At 44.9% G+C, this 14642-nt stretch overlaps 1 protein-coding gene across 1 annotated transcript; it reads right to left on the bottom strand.

Moving 5' to 3' along the window:
• Window positions 1-5098: 5098 nt before the first annotated feature.
• LOC119267216 (transcription factor RAX1-like) lies at window positions 5099-6416 on the bottom strand. The gene is made up of 3 exons (XM_037548576.1): window positions 6140-6416; window positions 5917-6046; window positions 5099-5807 (listed from the first exon to the last, which is right to left on the bottom strand). Exons 1-3 carry the CDS (start codon window positions 6273-6275, stop codon window positions 5270-5272), a joined length of 804 nt encoding a protein of 267 aa, XP_037404473.1. The 5' UTR covers window positions 6276-6416; the 3' UTR covers window positions 5099-5269.
• Window positions 6417-14642: the final 8226 nt, after the last annotated feature.

Raw genomic sequence — 14642 nt, forward strand, 5'->3', positions numbered from 1 at the left:
CTCCAATGTGGATGATGTTGAACATCTCCCTCTCCCTATCATCGTATGTCTTCTCCCCTGCTTTAGGCATAGCACCGAATAGCGTGCGGACACCTATTTGCTCCCACCCACTATCCGCGTCCGGATGAGCTGTGGCGAAGAACACTAAGAAGAGTGGCAGCACCGCGTTAACGTTGACAATGTAAGGCACTTGGCTGGCGGCAGTTGCCGCGGACTCCTACCGAACTGCTTGGCGTCGAAGAAGTACAGAGCCTTGTAATGCTCCGGCCATGGTGACGTATGTACGGTGGGCGACACCATCGGGGCACCACGGCCCGGGCCACGACATCCACCACGTACGTTCGCGACCAACACGCCACACTGCCACGTCAGCCACCAGCATGACCTCTGCCGACATTCTGCTTCTTGAGTGTTTCTGCCATTGTTGGCCTTCGTTTTGACGCGGCGATTTTGCTACGTTGTCGAGTTGATATTTCAGGCAAGTGTGACGTTTGGATCCTCCTGCACCTCCACCACCTCCGTCTCCGACAGGTTTTCCTCCGGTTCCACGTGTCGGCGCGAGGGGGGAGGGAAGAAGAGAGTGGGAGAAAAAGGCGGAAATTGGGTGGAGAGCGACGGGATGGAAGAAGAGAGTGGGGGGTTTTGTCGCGGAAATGGTGCGGGCAGCTACAAAAATGCAGGCTCTGCCTTTCTTTTGGGTGGGCCATGGGCGTCAGAGTTTGACGTGTTCTGTGCCCAGACTACCGCAAAGCCCCCCATGTTTGGTTCCGATTTACGGGAATATCATGGTCCAAACTGCCCGACGGACGGATAGGCGTCGGCGCTGAATGGCTTCCGCGGTCTGAACAACTACGTCCAGATGGATACTGCCGGTTTGAGGGTGAGCGTTGGGAATGCCCTAAGACTAAGTGCATGTGCATTTTCTTCTCACCATCACTGCCGTTGAAAACCTCCAACTCACCATCACCTAGTTCAAACTCTTTGACAAAAGTGCTCTTGTACTTTATACTGTACTATAACACAATCATTAGCTCAGGCCATCCTTATTCAGAAGGAAAATAAGCCGGCTTGATGTCCTTCCCAAACATATTGTATGCGCAGCGATGCATGTATCCTTGCAGGAAAGCAGTACAGGCTTAACTGGGACACACACAAACACACACAAATAACAAAAGATTTTCAGCGCGCAACTTGTGCGTAAACATACACACCGTACACGCATGTACACGCATCGTATAATGCATGCTGTCCGGTACCACATAAGCCATTCCATGCAGGCCCGGGAAAAACGAGCCTGCTCATCCCGTTATCCCGCATATAGTCCCAATCTAAATCATCAAGTGGATCACGGGATCTAGTTAAGTAATCGGCATTCCCTCCCGTTTTATCATTTCGGGGGCCCAAGTTAGACGTCCAAGCCCCGGCTGACTTTAATCTATCAATGAGCAATCTATATACACGCTGGCGACAGCAACGGGCAAACTGAAATTCCTGGCAATCACTCGATGGACTTGTTGCAGAATTATGAAGAGTCAATTACACTGGTGGTGCTAGAACTTGACGTAAACGGTCACTTTAGTGCTAAAATTTATGGTGTACATCAAAATGGTGCAAAAACTTGGCTCGGGCATGCAAATACGGTGCTAATCGCGTTTGTATACGGCAGCGACGCTGACGAGGCTTGCCATGTGGCGCAGGGCCTGCTGTCAGTGACAGCACAATGCTTTTTTTGCAAAATCACCTCAATTTTTTTATTTTTTCCACAGAAAAGCCCCGGACAAAAAATCACCTCGTCTTTTTTATTTCTTCCATAGAAAAGCCCCCAACAAAAATGGCAAGGTCAGCAATCGACCTGATAACCTCTAGTAGCCTGCGTGTGCAGCCCATCCAAGTCGTCATTTGTGTACACTAAAGAAAGAATCTTTATATATCAACATAAATTAAGAATTTTATTTTTTCGAAAAAAAGTATGCAGACGCTGAAATTCAAACATACAACCTTCGGTCAGTAGGCGAGCAGGGCTGCCACCCCAACAATTGTAACTTCATGTTTACAAAGAATTGTCATGCATTATGTCTATAGCAGAACGTGCTCACGGGCTAAAACAGATTTCAGTTAGTGCAGCCCATTTTCAACATGTTAGGTTTTTCAAAACTTCATAAAATATTTTAATTACAATTTTAAGTAATATGCATATAAATAAAGTAAATATTATTATTAAAAAATTCATATAACTTCATAAATTGTTTGCCTATTTAATTCCTAAAAATCCAAAAATATATTAGGAACTATAAAAAATTAACAACCAATTTTAAAAAGTGTTTTCATATAAATTAAGAATTCTAAATCCATTTCTGTATATGTTTACATTTAAATAAATTCTCGTATAAGTTCAAACTTTTTCATGTTTTCAATAAAATATTCATCCCTTGGAATGAGTATAGCATATAAAAGTTTCCATGCCATAAAAATATTATTGTTTAAAAAAATATTCATGTGTTTTTAATAAAGTTTTTGTGTTTTCTAAAAAATAATTATACACTTTAAAATAAATATATGCATGGAAAAAATGTGAGCGTAGTGTGCCATCAGACTGCAATTCCTCCAATAAATACACATTTGCAATTACATGTATATTATGTATAGTTGTAATTTAAATCTGTTTACAAACTTCACAAAATGAGAAAAAAACAAACATGTTCAAAATGGGCCGCACTAAGTTCTGTCCGTTTTAGCCGACGAGCACATTCTATTGTAGACATAAAGAGTGACTACCCCTAAAAAAATATAAAGAGTGATAATCCTTTATTTAGCCTGCTTGTTTACCTCAACTGCATCTCTTTTCTGGAATTCAAACATTAATTTATGTTGTTTAACTATTGGATATAAACCGTGTGTACCCTGAACTGACATCCGGCGAGATTCGGATCAGTGGCTACATGCACACTCATTTAGCCCGGTGTCACAGGTTTGAGGCCCGAGCAGATCGTTTTTCTGCTCAATTAAAATGTGTTCTGCTGATGGTTGGGACCATTTGTCAGGTGCTTTTGCAAAAAAAACGAGGCAGTTTTCGAAAAAAGAGCACGCACAGACCTCTCCTTCACTGTTTGGTAGATGACAGCGGGCCCCGCGCCACGCTGGTATGCCTCGTCAGTGTTGCGGTCGTATATAAATGCGATTAGCATCGTATTTGCACGCCCGAGTCAAGTTTTTACACCACTTTGATGTACGCCACAAGTTCTAGCACTAAAGTGATCGTTTGCGCCAAGTTCTAACAACATCAGTGTAATTGACTCAATTGTGAACGTAGTATACAGAGACTTGATTAACACCAAGCTAGTGAAACAGTCTCACTGACATGGCGCCTCGAGTCTTTTTGACTGGGCGAGCATTTCAGCTTCATTTAGCAGTATTGTTAGCAAGTATAACCGGAGAAACAGCATCTGACTTTGGCGATCGATTAGTGCTTAATTTTACTCTAGCTAATACCTGGAGCCGAATTGGGTCGCTTTCCTTGTGGCGCGGGGAGGGAATATTCAGAACGGAAAGGCCAGCGCCAGGACAAGGGCGCCAGGCCGAGGGAGTTGGCTGTCCGCGTACGGCTGAGACGGACGATGGAGAGCGAACTAGTGCGGTCGCTCTTGCTTAGCCAGACGCTAAGCTCGCTCAAAGCCGCGCGTCTTTTCCCCATCCGGGCGCACTGTCACGGGGCCGAAAAGCGGCTACAGCCCTCCCCGGTTTGGCCGAGCGTGACCTGTCCAGCCGTGTAAAGGGCCAGCAGGGCCTTGGGGTTTTGGGAGGGATAATTGAGCTGCAAGAACCACGATTATATGCTGCTTAATCACGTACAGGGAAGAAGATTATGTGCTGGTTCTCTTGTTTGATCTCTTGTTTTGGAGCGATCATGTGATTGGATCGGAGCGTCTCGGTTTGAAAAATGTGTTGATGTGACCCGTGGGAATACCGCGGAAACTCATGGGAAATGGGGGGTCGTTTTGGCCGCATGTGCAATGCAAGGACCGAATAATTGATTTTTTTTCTGCAATTGCGTAATGTTCTTGCTGTACTTGTACAGGGATTATTCGGGGAAGACAGGCACCATGTAGCAAAGCACGTACAGTGGTAGTGCTGATGGACTTACGTGATGGCTTGGGCTGTGTTCCTCTTTTCGCCCCCGCCCCACAGAGCCTCTTTCGCTTTGGTGGGTCGGGGGCCCGCGCCCTGGGCAGCACGTTCGCACGGCTCGCAGCCCCCCTGGCCGTCCATCTCGTGATGGACGCCTCCCGCTCCGTCCACGTCGGCTTCCTTTTTTGGTTTTGCTTTCGAGCTTCCATCGACACGACAAGAACTGGCGCGGCAGGGATGAGCATCGCACTGCTCCGAGATGATTCTCCTGACAAATCCGAAACGGCCCCAATGTCGCCCCCGGCCCCACATCAGTTGCTGTTCATGCCAGGTCACTTTGATCCTCCATCATCATCATTATCATCTCTCAGCCCTTCTATTTATCTTCTGCAGATAAAAGGATCGTACTATCCTCCAGTCGATGTACGTAAATTGTTTCTTTCTGCCAGTCAAGCAAGGATAATATAGACCCTCTGTAAAAAAGAAGCATTTACTTGCGCGCGCGACCTGTCATCAATCAGTCGGAGTCTGCGAACCAGAAAAAAAAGAAAGATGCGCCTCTATCATCACACAAGCGTCGTCATTAGCCCTGCGCTAATCAGCCATCACCCCGGCCAATTTTGTTCTTGGCGTGGGCCATGCCTGTCTGCCCAGCTTTACGAATTTTTCGACCACTTGGCAACCGACCCGACCCGGCGCGCATCATGCAGCGACGGAAGCGAATCTTCAGATCGGTCATGGCTTATCTTCTTTGGCGCCCTCGCCCGGCCCATGCGAATTGCGTGCGACGACCACGGCCTCTCACATGGACGCCAACAAGCTACGTGTGCGTGTGTGTGTGTGTGTGTGTGTGTGTGTGTGTAGGATTGATCATCTAGGAGAAGTTAGGATAAGTGGCACAAATTTCTGCTCAGAGAACTGCACATAGTGAAAAAACGTGGAGATGAAAGCATGCGAATCATAGTGATCAAGATTCAAGAAGCACATTTTCACGTTTCCAACCGTGCGAAGATCACCTTCTCATGTGGCAACCGGAGCTTGTATCTGAATTTACTCATGAAGATCGGGTGCTTTTGATAACAAACACGTTTGATCGATCGGTCACGAGGACGCGCGCACGCGCGTGGCGCGTCGATCGGTTGATCTACACTAGTGACAGGGTCGGGTCGAGAGGGTAGTAGAAGCCGCCGAGGAACTGGTCCGCGGCGGCGAGGTCGGCGCCGGCCGCGCAGAAGTCCACGAAGAACCCGCCGGCGTTGTCGACCGCCGACCAGTTGGACCCCGACGACGCGGCGGAGGCCGACGTCGAGCCCTCGCCGGCGAGCGTGTCCGGGAGCGCGGCGGAGGCCGAGGACGAGCCCTCCGCGGCGAACGGGTCCTGCAGCGCGGCGGAGGCCGAAGACGAGCCCTCGGCGGCGAACGGGTCCTGCAGCCCGGCGGTCGGCGCCAGGAAGTCGTCGTAGGTGTACGTCTCGGCCTTCACGGTCGGCACGGGGAGCGGGAGCAGCGGCGACGGGTGCGCGTGAGCTGGGGCCGGCGCCGGCAGCGGCATGAAGGACGGGGAGCGGCAGGTGGAGAAGGCGGCGGCGGCGGCGGCGAGGCGCTTCTTGAGCTTGGTGTTCCAGTGGTTCTTGACGTCGTTGTCCGTCCTCCTCTCCAGCTGCGACGCGATCAGCGACCACCTGCGATGCGATGAATGCGCGTCCGTCTCGATCGGTCATGCCGGCCGGGACACGAAAAGGATGCCGCTTACGCGCCTGATGATCGAGAAAGAAGAGAGTCGATGCTTACTTGCTGCCGAGCTGGCTGTAGAGGGAGTAGATGATGGTGTCCTCCTCGTCGGTGAAGCCGCCGTGGCGGATGTCGGGGCGGAGGTAGTTGAGCCACCGCAGCCTGCAGCTCTTGCCGCACCTCTTGAGCCCTACAAGAACGATCAAGCACCCATCAAGAACGATCAAAGGCACGGCCTGGCATGGAAGGGGCAGCGAGCGGGCGGGCGAGCGCGCGAACTCACCGGCTTTGTTGGGGAGGGTGATCCAGCTGCCGGTGTTGCCGTGGAGCTGCATGTAGTCGCGCAGCGCGTCGTCCTCCTCCGGCGACCACGGGCCCCGCTTCACCGCCGCCCTGTCGCAGCACGGCGCCCTCCCCATGGCTCCGGACCGGCCGCGAGAAGAGACGAGACGACGGGGAAGGGGAGTACACGGGGAGGCTGGAGAGAGAGACTGGACGAGGACGTACGACTGGCCGCGCTGAGGCCGATGGCTGCCGCTACTTGTATCGATCCCGCCCGTCGTCGGTGAACAGAGCAGAACACTGCAGGCTCGGTCCTCTCGGTCTTTAAAAAAAAAAGTACCTAGAACTCATCTTTCGTCTACGTAATTTGGTCTCATTCACCTGGAAAATAAGAACGGATACAACCCACGTCAGCACACACGCATCTTATAGCACCATATTCAATGACTATAAAAGATGAATGAGATCAAATTAAATCTCATCTAAATGAGTTCTAGCAAAACTGTTAAAAAAACCGTACTCCCGGGGTGAGAAAAGAGCGTCAAGAAGAGAGAGGGGCGGGGCGGGGTGGGCGCCGTGCACCGACCGGGGCGTGGCTTCCCATTTCGATCCTTGATTCTCTGCAGCTGCAGCGGTTGTTCTCTCTTTCACAGTCCCCTTTTGCGGTCACGGGCCCATGTCGATGTGGTCGCATCACACGCAGAGAACTTTGTACGCGACCGAACTAACATTGTTGATTCTCCTGGCAGCTGCTGTTTTTTTACTACTGTACTATACCTCCTTTTTCTTTCCTGGCATGTTACTTCTTTTTACTGCCTGTATTTCGGGGTGTGTTTTTGGTGAAAACTTCAAACATCACCTTTGTTTTTGCTTTTGTATAATTTATTACTAGTTTATTACTGCACTGGAGATCCCTCTGCATACAGGATTACATTTCGTGAGCGATTCATCTTGCTTTTGCTTTTGTTACTGCGCCGAATATCCACCATGCAGCTCTCAGCACCTCTGTTGTTCTTGCTCATTTTGTCACCGATATCTCCTTGGCTTTGACGAATCATTCCGTGACATACACACACACACGACGTCGACCTCACCCATGAAGACCATGATTAAGGCGCACTCATGCGATCCGCTTGGGACGATCGGCGCCCATAATCGCCATGCCCGTGCTTGATCCCAAAACGGAAAAAGTAGCACTTCTGCTCCGGAAAGTTCGTTCCAAAAGGAGCAGGAAAAACTGCGCGGGGAAGGGCACGAAGGGGGAAATATGGGCCAGTCGTGGAACGGACGGCTGGAGAAAGAAGATGGGCTTTCCTCCTGGTACGTGACGATCCCTTCTTACAAGCAGCCCTAGACACCTTCTGGTCAAGCCCGATCGATGAAAGGATACGGCCTTGTGGCACGGTTTTGCCTGCCGAAAGCTCTTTCACTCCGTTTGAGACCCAAAGATCAATAATTAAGAGGTACCCTTTACAAATGTCACTTTCATCTTCTCTGATGGTGACAAGTGATATTCACGAAGGCATGGGTGGGTTGTTTATGCTTTTTTACAGATTTGTTCTTTCAAAACGATTCATCTCTTGAACCATGCGCTCAAATCATAAACCATTTTAACCGTTGCATTTCTTGCGTCGTGTTCTTTGAAAACATGCCACATGTTGATAGGTTTTGAAGTAGTAACCCCTGCTTTCAAGTAAACTAACTTGTGCATAATTTTAGGTGAATCACAAAAACATAATGCTTCACTTTTTTGGGCGAAACACTGTTTGTGCTTTACGTGTAAACAAAAAAGTGAGAACAACCAGAAAGACAAGAACCAGTAAACAAACTGAAAAAAATAGAAAAACAAAAATACCTGAAAAAGAAAGAGGAAACTAAGAAACTACGGAAGCACCGATTACTTTTTTGGGAAGCACACAAGCACAGTATGTGCTTCGTGTCGATGCACATTGGTGCTTCACTTTTTTAGACAAGCACAATTATGCTTCACACATTACAGATAATTGTGCTTTTGTGCTTCACGAGAAAAAAACAAAAAAAGGAATCCAAAAAACTGAAAAAAGAAGAAAAATAAAAAAAGGGAAAACCCTAGAAAAAACTAGACAAAATCGGAAACCAAAAGGATTCGGAATAAACCCAATGAACACAAAAACCCACGTATCCGTCCTTCAAGTGTGTCCGTTGGAAAGCCCCTCGAGGGAGTACCCGTTGGATGGCATTTCCTATTTAGCGCTGCAGGCGCCGGTTATAGCTGTTTCCGCAAACCGGCGCCTGCAGGCGCGGTAACTGGGCCTGGCCCATCTTTTTCCTTTCCTTCCTGTAGTGAGGACAGGAAATGCGCGCTTTGGATGGGAGTCGATCCTGCGACCTGACGGTCGTTAGCCTCATGCACTAACCACCGCACTAACTCATACTAGTTGCCCAAACTACTGCTTCTTCACCTTTTCTTCTTACAACGATTCCTTTTTCCTATTCTTTTTCCTTTTTATTCGAAACGGTTTTGTTATGTTTTTTTTTCTTTTTTCTTCTTTTCGGAACGGTTTTATATTTATTTTGCTAATTTGAAAGAACTATTTTTTAAAAAATCGGTGAACTTTCTTTCACAATCGATGAACTCTTTCTCAAGATCGATGAACTTTTTTTAAATTCGGTGAACTTATTTCAAAATTGATGAACTCTTTTTCAAAACCGATGAAATCTTTTCACAATCCATGAACTTTTTTCAAAATGGATGAACTCTTTTTCAAAATTGATGAACTGTTTTTCAAAATCGATGAACTTTTTTCAAAATGGATGAGCTTTTTTAAAATTCGGTGAACTTATTTCAAAATCGATGAACTCTTTCCCAATTTGATGAACTTTTTTCAATTTCTGTGAACGTTTTTCAAATTTGATGATCTGAAAAAATGAATGAAGGTTTCCAAATCTGTGAACTTTTTTAAAATCTCGTTTTTTTTTCCTTTTTTATGATTTTTTTCGTTTTTCGTTTTCATCTTTTTTCTAAAGTCAACGGTTGACCAGTCAGTCAACTGGTCAACCGCGACCGTACGAACAGCCCTCGAGGCTCTCGATCCAGCGAGCGACCAGGCGAGGCGAGTTTAGCCGTGGTCGCCACATGGGCCGGCCCACGATTCGGCCGCTGTGAGCGCCAACTAGGAGCTCCCCCGTTGGATACCTCCTGCTCGACACTTGTTTGCGTCAATTAGATAAGGCTTCATCTAAACCGCGCAAATCGGCCGGCCCATTCCGGTGAGTCTCACCTAAACAATTTTTCGTTGTTTTATTCTCTTTGATTTTATTGTTGCTATTTATTTCACAAAATCCACTATTTGTTTTCAAAGAACCGACTGTTGGTTTTGTTACCAATCTAAATAATTTAAAACTATTTATACATAGGAAATAATATTAAAAAAATATTAGGACGTGTTAAAAAAGTTCATTCTGTATTGGAAGCAATCACTGTATCTTAAAAAAAGTTCTCCTTAAACCAAGAAATATATCACTGTATATGGTAAAAGTCCAGACAGTACACAAAAATGTGTTCACCATATTTGAGAAAAAGTTTATCGTATGTTAAGAAAAATTTGGTTATATACAATTTTTTTTCACCATATAGTAAATAAATGTTAAATGTGTATTTTAAAAAACAAATCCACAAATATTTATAATGTAAAAACTAAAAGTGCAAAAATGAACAAATATACAGAATAGAAAAACCTGGAAAAAGAATCAGGAAAAAATAAATGAAAATCTAAAACATAAAAGCAAAAAAAACTGAAACATAAAAACCAAAAACAAATAATTTATCAAAAAACAGAAGTGCACAACGATTCCCGGCCTGGGTTGGCCCCTACGACTCGCAGCGGGGCGATTCATTTCTTTGTTTTTTCTATGTTTCTCTACCAGCTACTCTGGGTTTTTCGTTTTATTTTATATTTTCCCTTTTTACTTTTACATGTTTGATTTTTTATACACATTGTATGTTTTTTCTATGCACTTAAAAGTATATTTTTGACACATGTTAACCATTTTCTAAGTATATGATGTACATTTTTTCCAAATACATCTTTGGAACGTTTTTTTGAATACATTTAAACATTTTTCAAATACATGTTGAACAATTTTTTGAATGAAACAAAACAAGTTTTAAATAGTAAACGAACATTTATTGAAATAGTATAAACAGTTTTCTAAATGTCACAAATATATTTTAAAACATATGAACTTTTCTAAAAATGTCACAATTTTTTTAGTAATATTGAACATTTTTTAGAAACTATGTGGCAATTTTTTACTTCGTTTGAAGATTGTTTTTTTAAATATCACAAACATATTTTTTGAAATGGCCATGAACTTTTTTTAGAACTAGATGATTTCCTGATAGGTGGGAACCCGATGAACGAGTTCACGCCCAAGGGTGGCCCGATCTTCACGTCGTAGGATCGAATCGGGAGGGATAACTAGCTGCAAGCAGCCTGGATAACTAGCTTTATACCTGCCAAGGTTGGATGCAACCTATACGTTGGGGATGGCTGGCCGAAGCTACAAGAACTACAACCCGCTGTCCGAACAATCGCAGAACCACAAACCGGGACTAATCCACACAAAACGGTCGAAACCGTAGAGCGCGAACTAGGGGGAACCAGAGGAGCACGAACTAGGGGGAACCAGAGGCTCCTTCTCGCGAATCCGAATGAACTCACAAGAGCAAAGGTAGCAAGATCTCTCGGATCTCTGTAGCAGTCTTGCAGCATAAGCTTGTGGCTGAATGGTTTGACAAAAGGTTTCTAAGAGGATGGGGGAGATGGAGTCTTATAGTAGGGACAATCCCCCTTAGCTAGGTGTGAAAATGGTTTCAAAAGTAAGGAGGTTTGCATGGCTTCCTTGGGGGAATAAACAGTCAACTTTGGGAGTTGTTAGAGAGCTCTTCGAAAATTCGCGAAGCCCTGACAGCGTGGACACCTTCCACGAGAATGACTAGTACTTTTGACTCACAACTCCAAATGATGTGAGGGTTTTTGCATTCGAAAGATAATTTGATTTAGCTTCTGTTGATGTACCCCTATGGCCCTGTCTCTCAACCATATGGGTGTGACACCACAAAACATCAAAGGTAAAAACTGTCAGCATCAGCTTCACTTGAAACTTGTTTTCTTCAAACTCGTTCCTCCAGACCGGTTGCTTCAAGAGGTCATAGATTGTTGGATTTATTTCATGTGATACCTAAGTTCAAACAAAAACAATGGGGATGAAAGCATAGTTGTGTCATCAAGGTTATAAGGTAAACTTAAGTTAGCATTCACCGGGTCACTTATTAGTTTGACGTGACTTCTTGTGATTGGACCTATAATTGTTGGAGACTTGTTGATGGTTGTGGTGTCCTCATCATCCTCCCCCTCTTGAAAAGGAGTTGTCCTCGACTCTGATGGTCCAAAGTATGGAGAGAGGTCAGACACATTGAAAGTTGGACTAACACCATAATCCATCGGAAGGTCAATCTTGTAGGCATCGTCATTTATCTTCACAAGCACTTTGAATGGACCATCTCCACGTGGCTGCAACTTGCATTTGCGTTGATCCGGAAAACAATCCTTCCGCAGGTGCACCCACACAAGATCACCTTCTTCAAACAACACCTTCTTTCTTCCCTTGTTTGCTCGTTTTGCATATTGTTCAGTCATCTTCTCAATATTTTCCTTGGTCTTTTGATGAATTTTCTTCATGAAGTCAGCACACTTACTTGCGTCAAGATTTGTTCGCTCTTGCAATGGTAAAGGCAAAAGATCTATGGGATCAGCAGGTTTGAAACCATAAACAATTTCAAAAGGACAAAATTTAGTGGTCGAATGTACCACCCTATTGTATGTAAACTCCACGTGGGGGAGACACTCTTCCCACATCTTCAATTTTTCTTTAAAACTGCTCTCAACATCATGGATAGTGTGCGGTTGACAACTTCAGTTTGTCCATCCGTTTGTGGGTGGCATGTAGTGGAAAAGAGAAGCTTTGTTCCTAGATTTGCCCACAACATTTTCCAAAAATAGCTCAGAAACTTGGTGTCACGATCTGAAACAATAGTGTGTGGTACTCCATGTAGCCGCACGACTTCCCTGAAAAACAAATCAGCAATGTGTGAAGCATCATCGCTCTTATGACACGGGATAAAATGAGCCATTTTGATAAACCTATCAACCACCACAAAAACTGAATCACTCCCTCTCTTAGTGCGTGGTAATCCAAGAACAAAATCCATGGAAATATCTTCCCAAGGTGTATTAGGAATTGATAAAGGCATATAAAGTCCATGGGGGGTTTAAACGCGCCTTAGCTTTGCGGCAGATCTCACAACATAGCACGTAGCGCTCAACATCACGCCTCATCCTTGGCCAAAAGAAATGGTCGATCGGCACACTCTCAGTTTTCTTTGCTCCAAAATGTCCCATGAGACCACCAGCATGAGCCTCCTGCAAAAGCAACAAATGAACCGAGCAATCTGGGATGCACAATTTGTTAGCTTGAAACAAGAATCCATCATGCAAGTGAAACTTTTCCCAACCTTTCCTCTCACTACACTTTGAGCGTGGTTCAAAAAAAATATGGGTCATTGGCATACAATTCTTTGATACTTTGCAACCCAAGAATTTTTATATCAAGTTGTGAGAGTAAAATATGGCGTCTAGACAAAGCATCGGCAATAATATTATCTTTTCCTTTCTTATAGTTGACAATATAGGGAAAAGATTCTATGAATCCACTCCATTTTGCATGTCTACGATTCAATTTTTGTTGACCCCTAAGGTGCTTTAATCATGGTCGGAATGTATCACAAATTCTTTAGGCCACAAATAATGTTGCCATGTTTCCAAAGATCTCACAAGTGCATATAATTCTTTGTCATAAACTGAATAATTTAGAGTTGGACCACTTAGCTTCTCACTAAAAAATGCAATAGGCCTACCTTCTTGCATTAGTACGCCTCCAATACCCACACCACTTGCATCACATTCAATTTCAAAAGTCTTACCAAAGTTGGGTAGTGCAAGCAATGGTGTAGATGTCAATTTTTCTTTCAACTCTTGGAAGGCCTTCTCTTGTGCATTTTCCCACTTGAAGGGAACATCTTTCTTGGTTAGCTCATTCATTGGGGCAACAGTGGTGCTGAAGTCCTTCAAAAACCGATGGTAGAAACCAGCAAGGCCAAGAAAGCTTCGTACTTGGCTTACATTTTGTGGAGGCATCCACTCACGGATGGCTGTGACCTTCTCCTCATCTACCTCCACACCTTTACCTGAAACAACAAAGCCAAGAAACACAACTTTGTGTGTGCAAAATACACACTTTTCCTTGTTAGCATATAATCTCTCCTCTCTTAGGACAGCAAGCACACACCGGATGTGTTCAACATGTTCATCCAAAGTTTTGCTATAAATCAGGATGTCATCAAAGTAAACAACCATAAACTTGCCAATGAACATTCTAAGCACATGATTCATTAATCTCATGAAGGTAGTAGGTGCATTTGTCAATCCAAATGGCATAACTAACCACCCATACAAACCAGATTTTGTTTTGAAATCAGTTTTCCACTCATCACCCTCTCTCATTCGAATTTGATGGTAGCCACTTCACAAGTCAATTTTAGAAAAGATGGTGGCGCCAGTAAGTTCATCAAGCATATCATCAAGCCTAGGTATGGGGTGCCTATACCTCACGGTGATATTGTTAATAGGCCTACAATCACAACACATTCGAGAAATTCCATCTTTCTTGGGTACTAAAAGAATGAGCACATCACAAGGAGAGAGACTTTCCCTTCACATAACCTTTGTTTAGTAGCCCTTCAACTTGTAGCTGAATCTCCTTGGTTTCCTCCGGGTTTGTGCGGTATGGTGGTTGGTTCGGCAATGGGGCTCCTGGGACCAAATCAATTTGGTGCTCAATGCCTCTTTGTGGTGGCAGCCTCGGTGGTATCTCCTCAGGGAACACATCTTCATACCCCTGCAAAATTTTAGCAACAACAATAGGAGTGGTAGAGGATAATTCGTTAGTAGAAAGGAAATTGTCCTAGTACAAAAGTACAAAGAAAACGGAATTGGGTTCTCTTAATGTAACGCCCTCGATGCGGCTATAGCTCCCACGTGTCGAGGCACGACTTAGAGGCATAACCGCATTGAAAGCAATGTCGCAAGTCGGGCAATCATTACAACATCCCATGTAATATATAATAAAAGGGGGAGATAACATAGTTGGCTTACACTCGCCACATCACATCAGAGTACATAAATAACATCCATCAAACAAACACTCATGGCCCGACTACGGCGCCAAAATAGAAAAGAACCCAACATGCGACAAGGTCCTGAATCGATAACCCCAACTAGGCACCACTACTGATCATCTGGAAAGGACACGTAGTATCGCTGAGAGTCCTCGTCGAACTCCCACTTGAGCTCGTAATCGTCAACTGGAGCGGAATCACCTGGACCTGCATCTGGAGTTGTAGT

This window comes from Triticum dicoccoides, chromosome 3A, assembly GCF_002162155.2.
Source record: "Triticum dicoccoides isolate Atlit2015 ecotype Zavitan chromosome 3A, WEW_v2.0, whole genome shotgun sequence".
NCBI lineage: Eukaryota > Viridiplantae > Streptophyta > Magnoliopsida > Poales > Poaceae > Triticum > Triticum dicoccoides.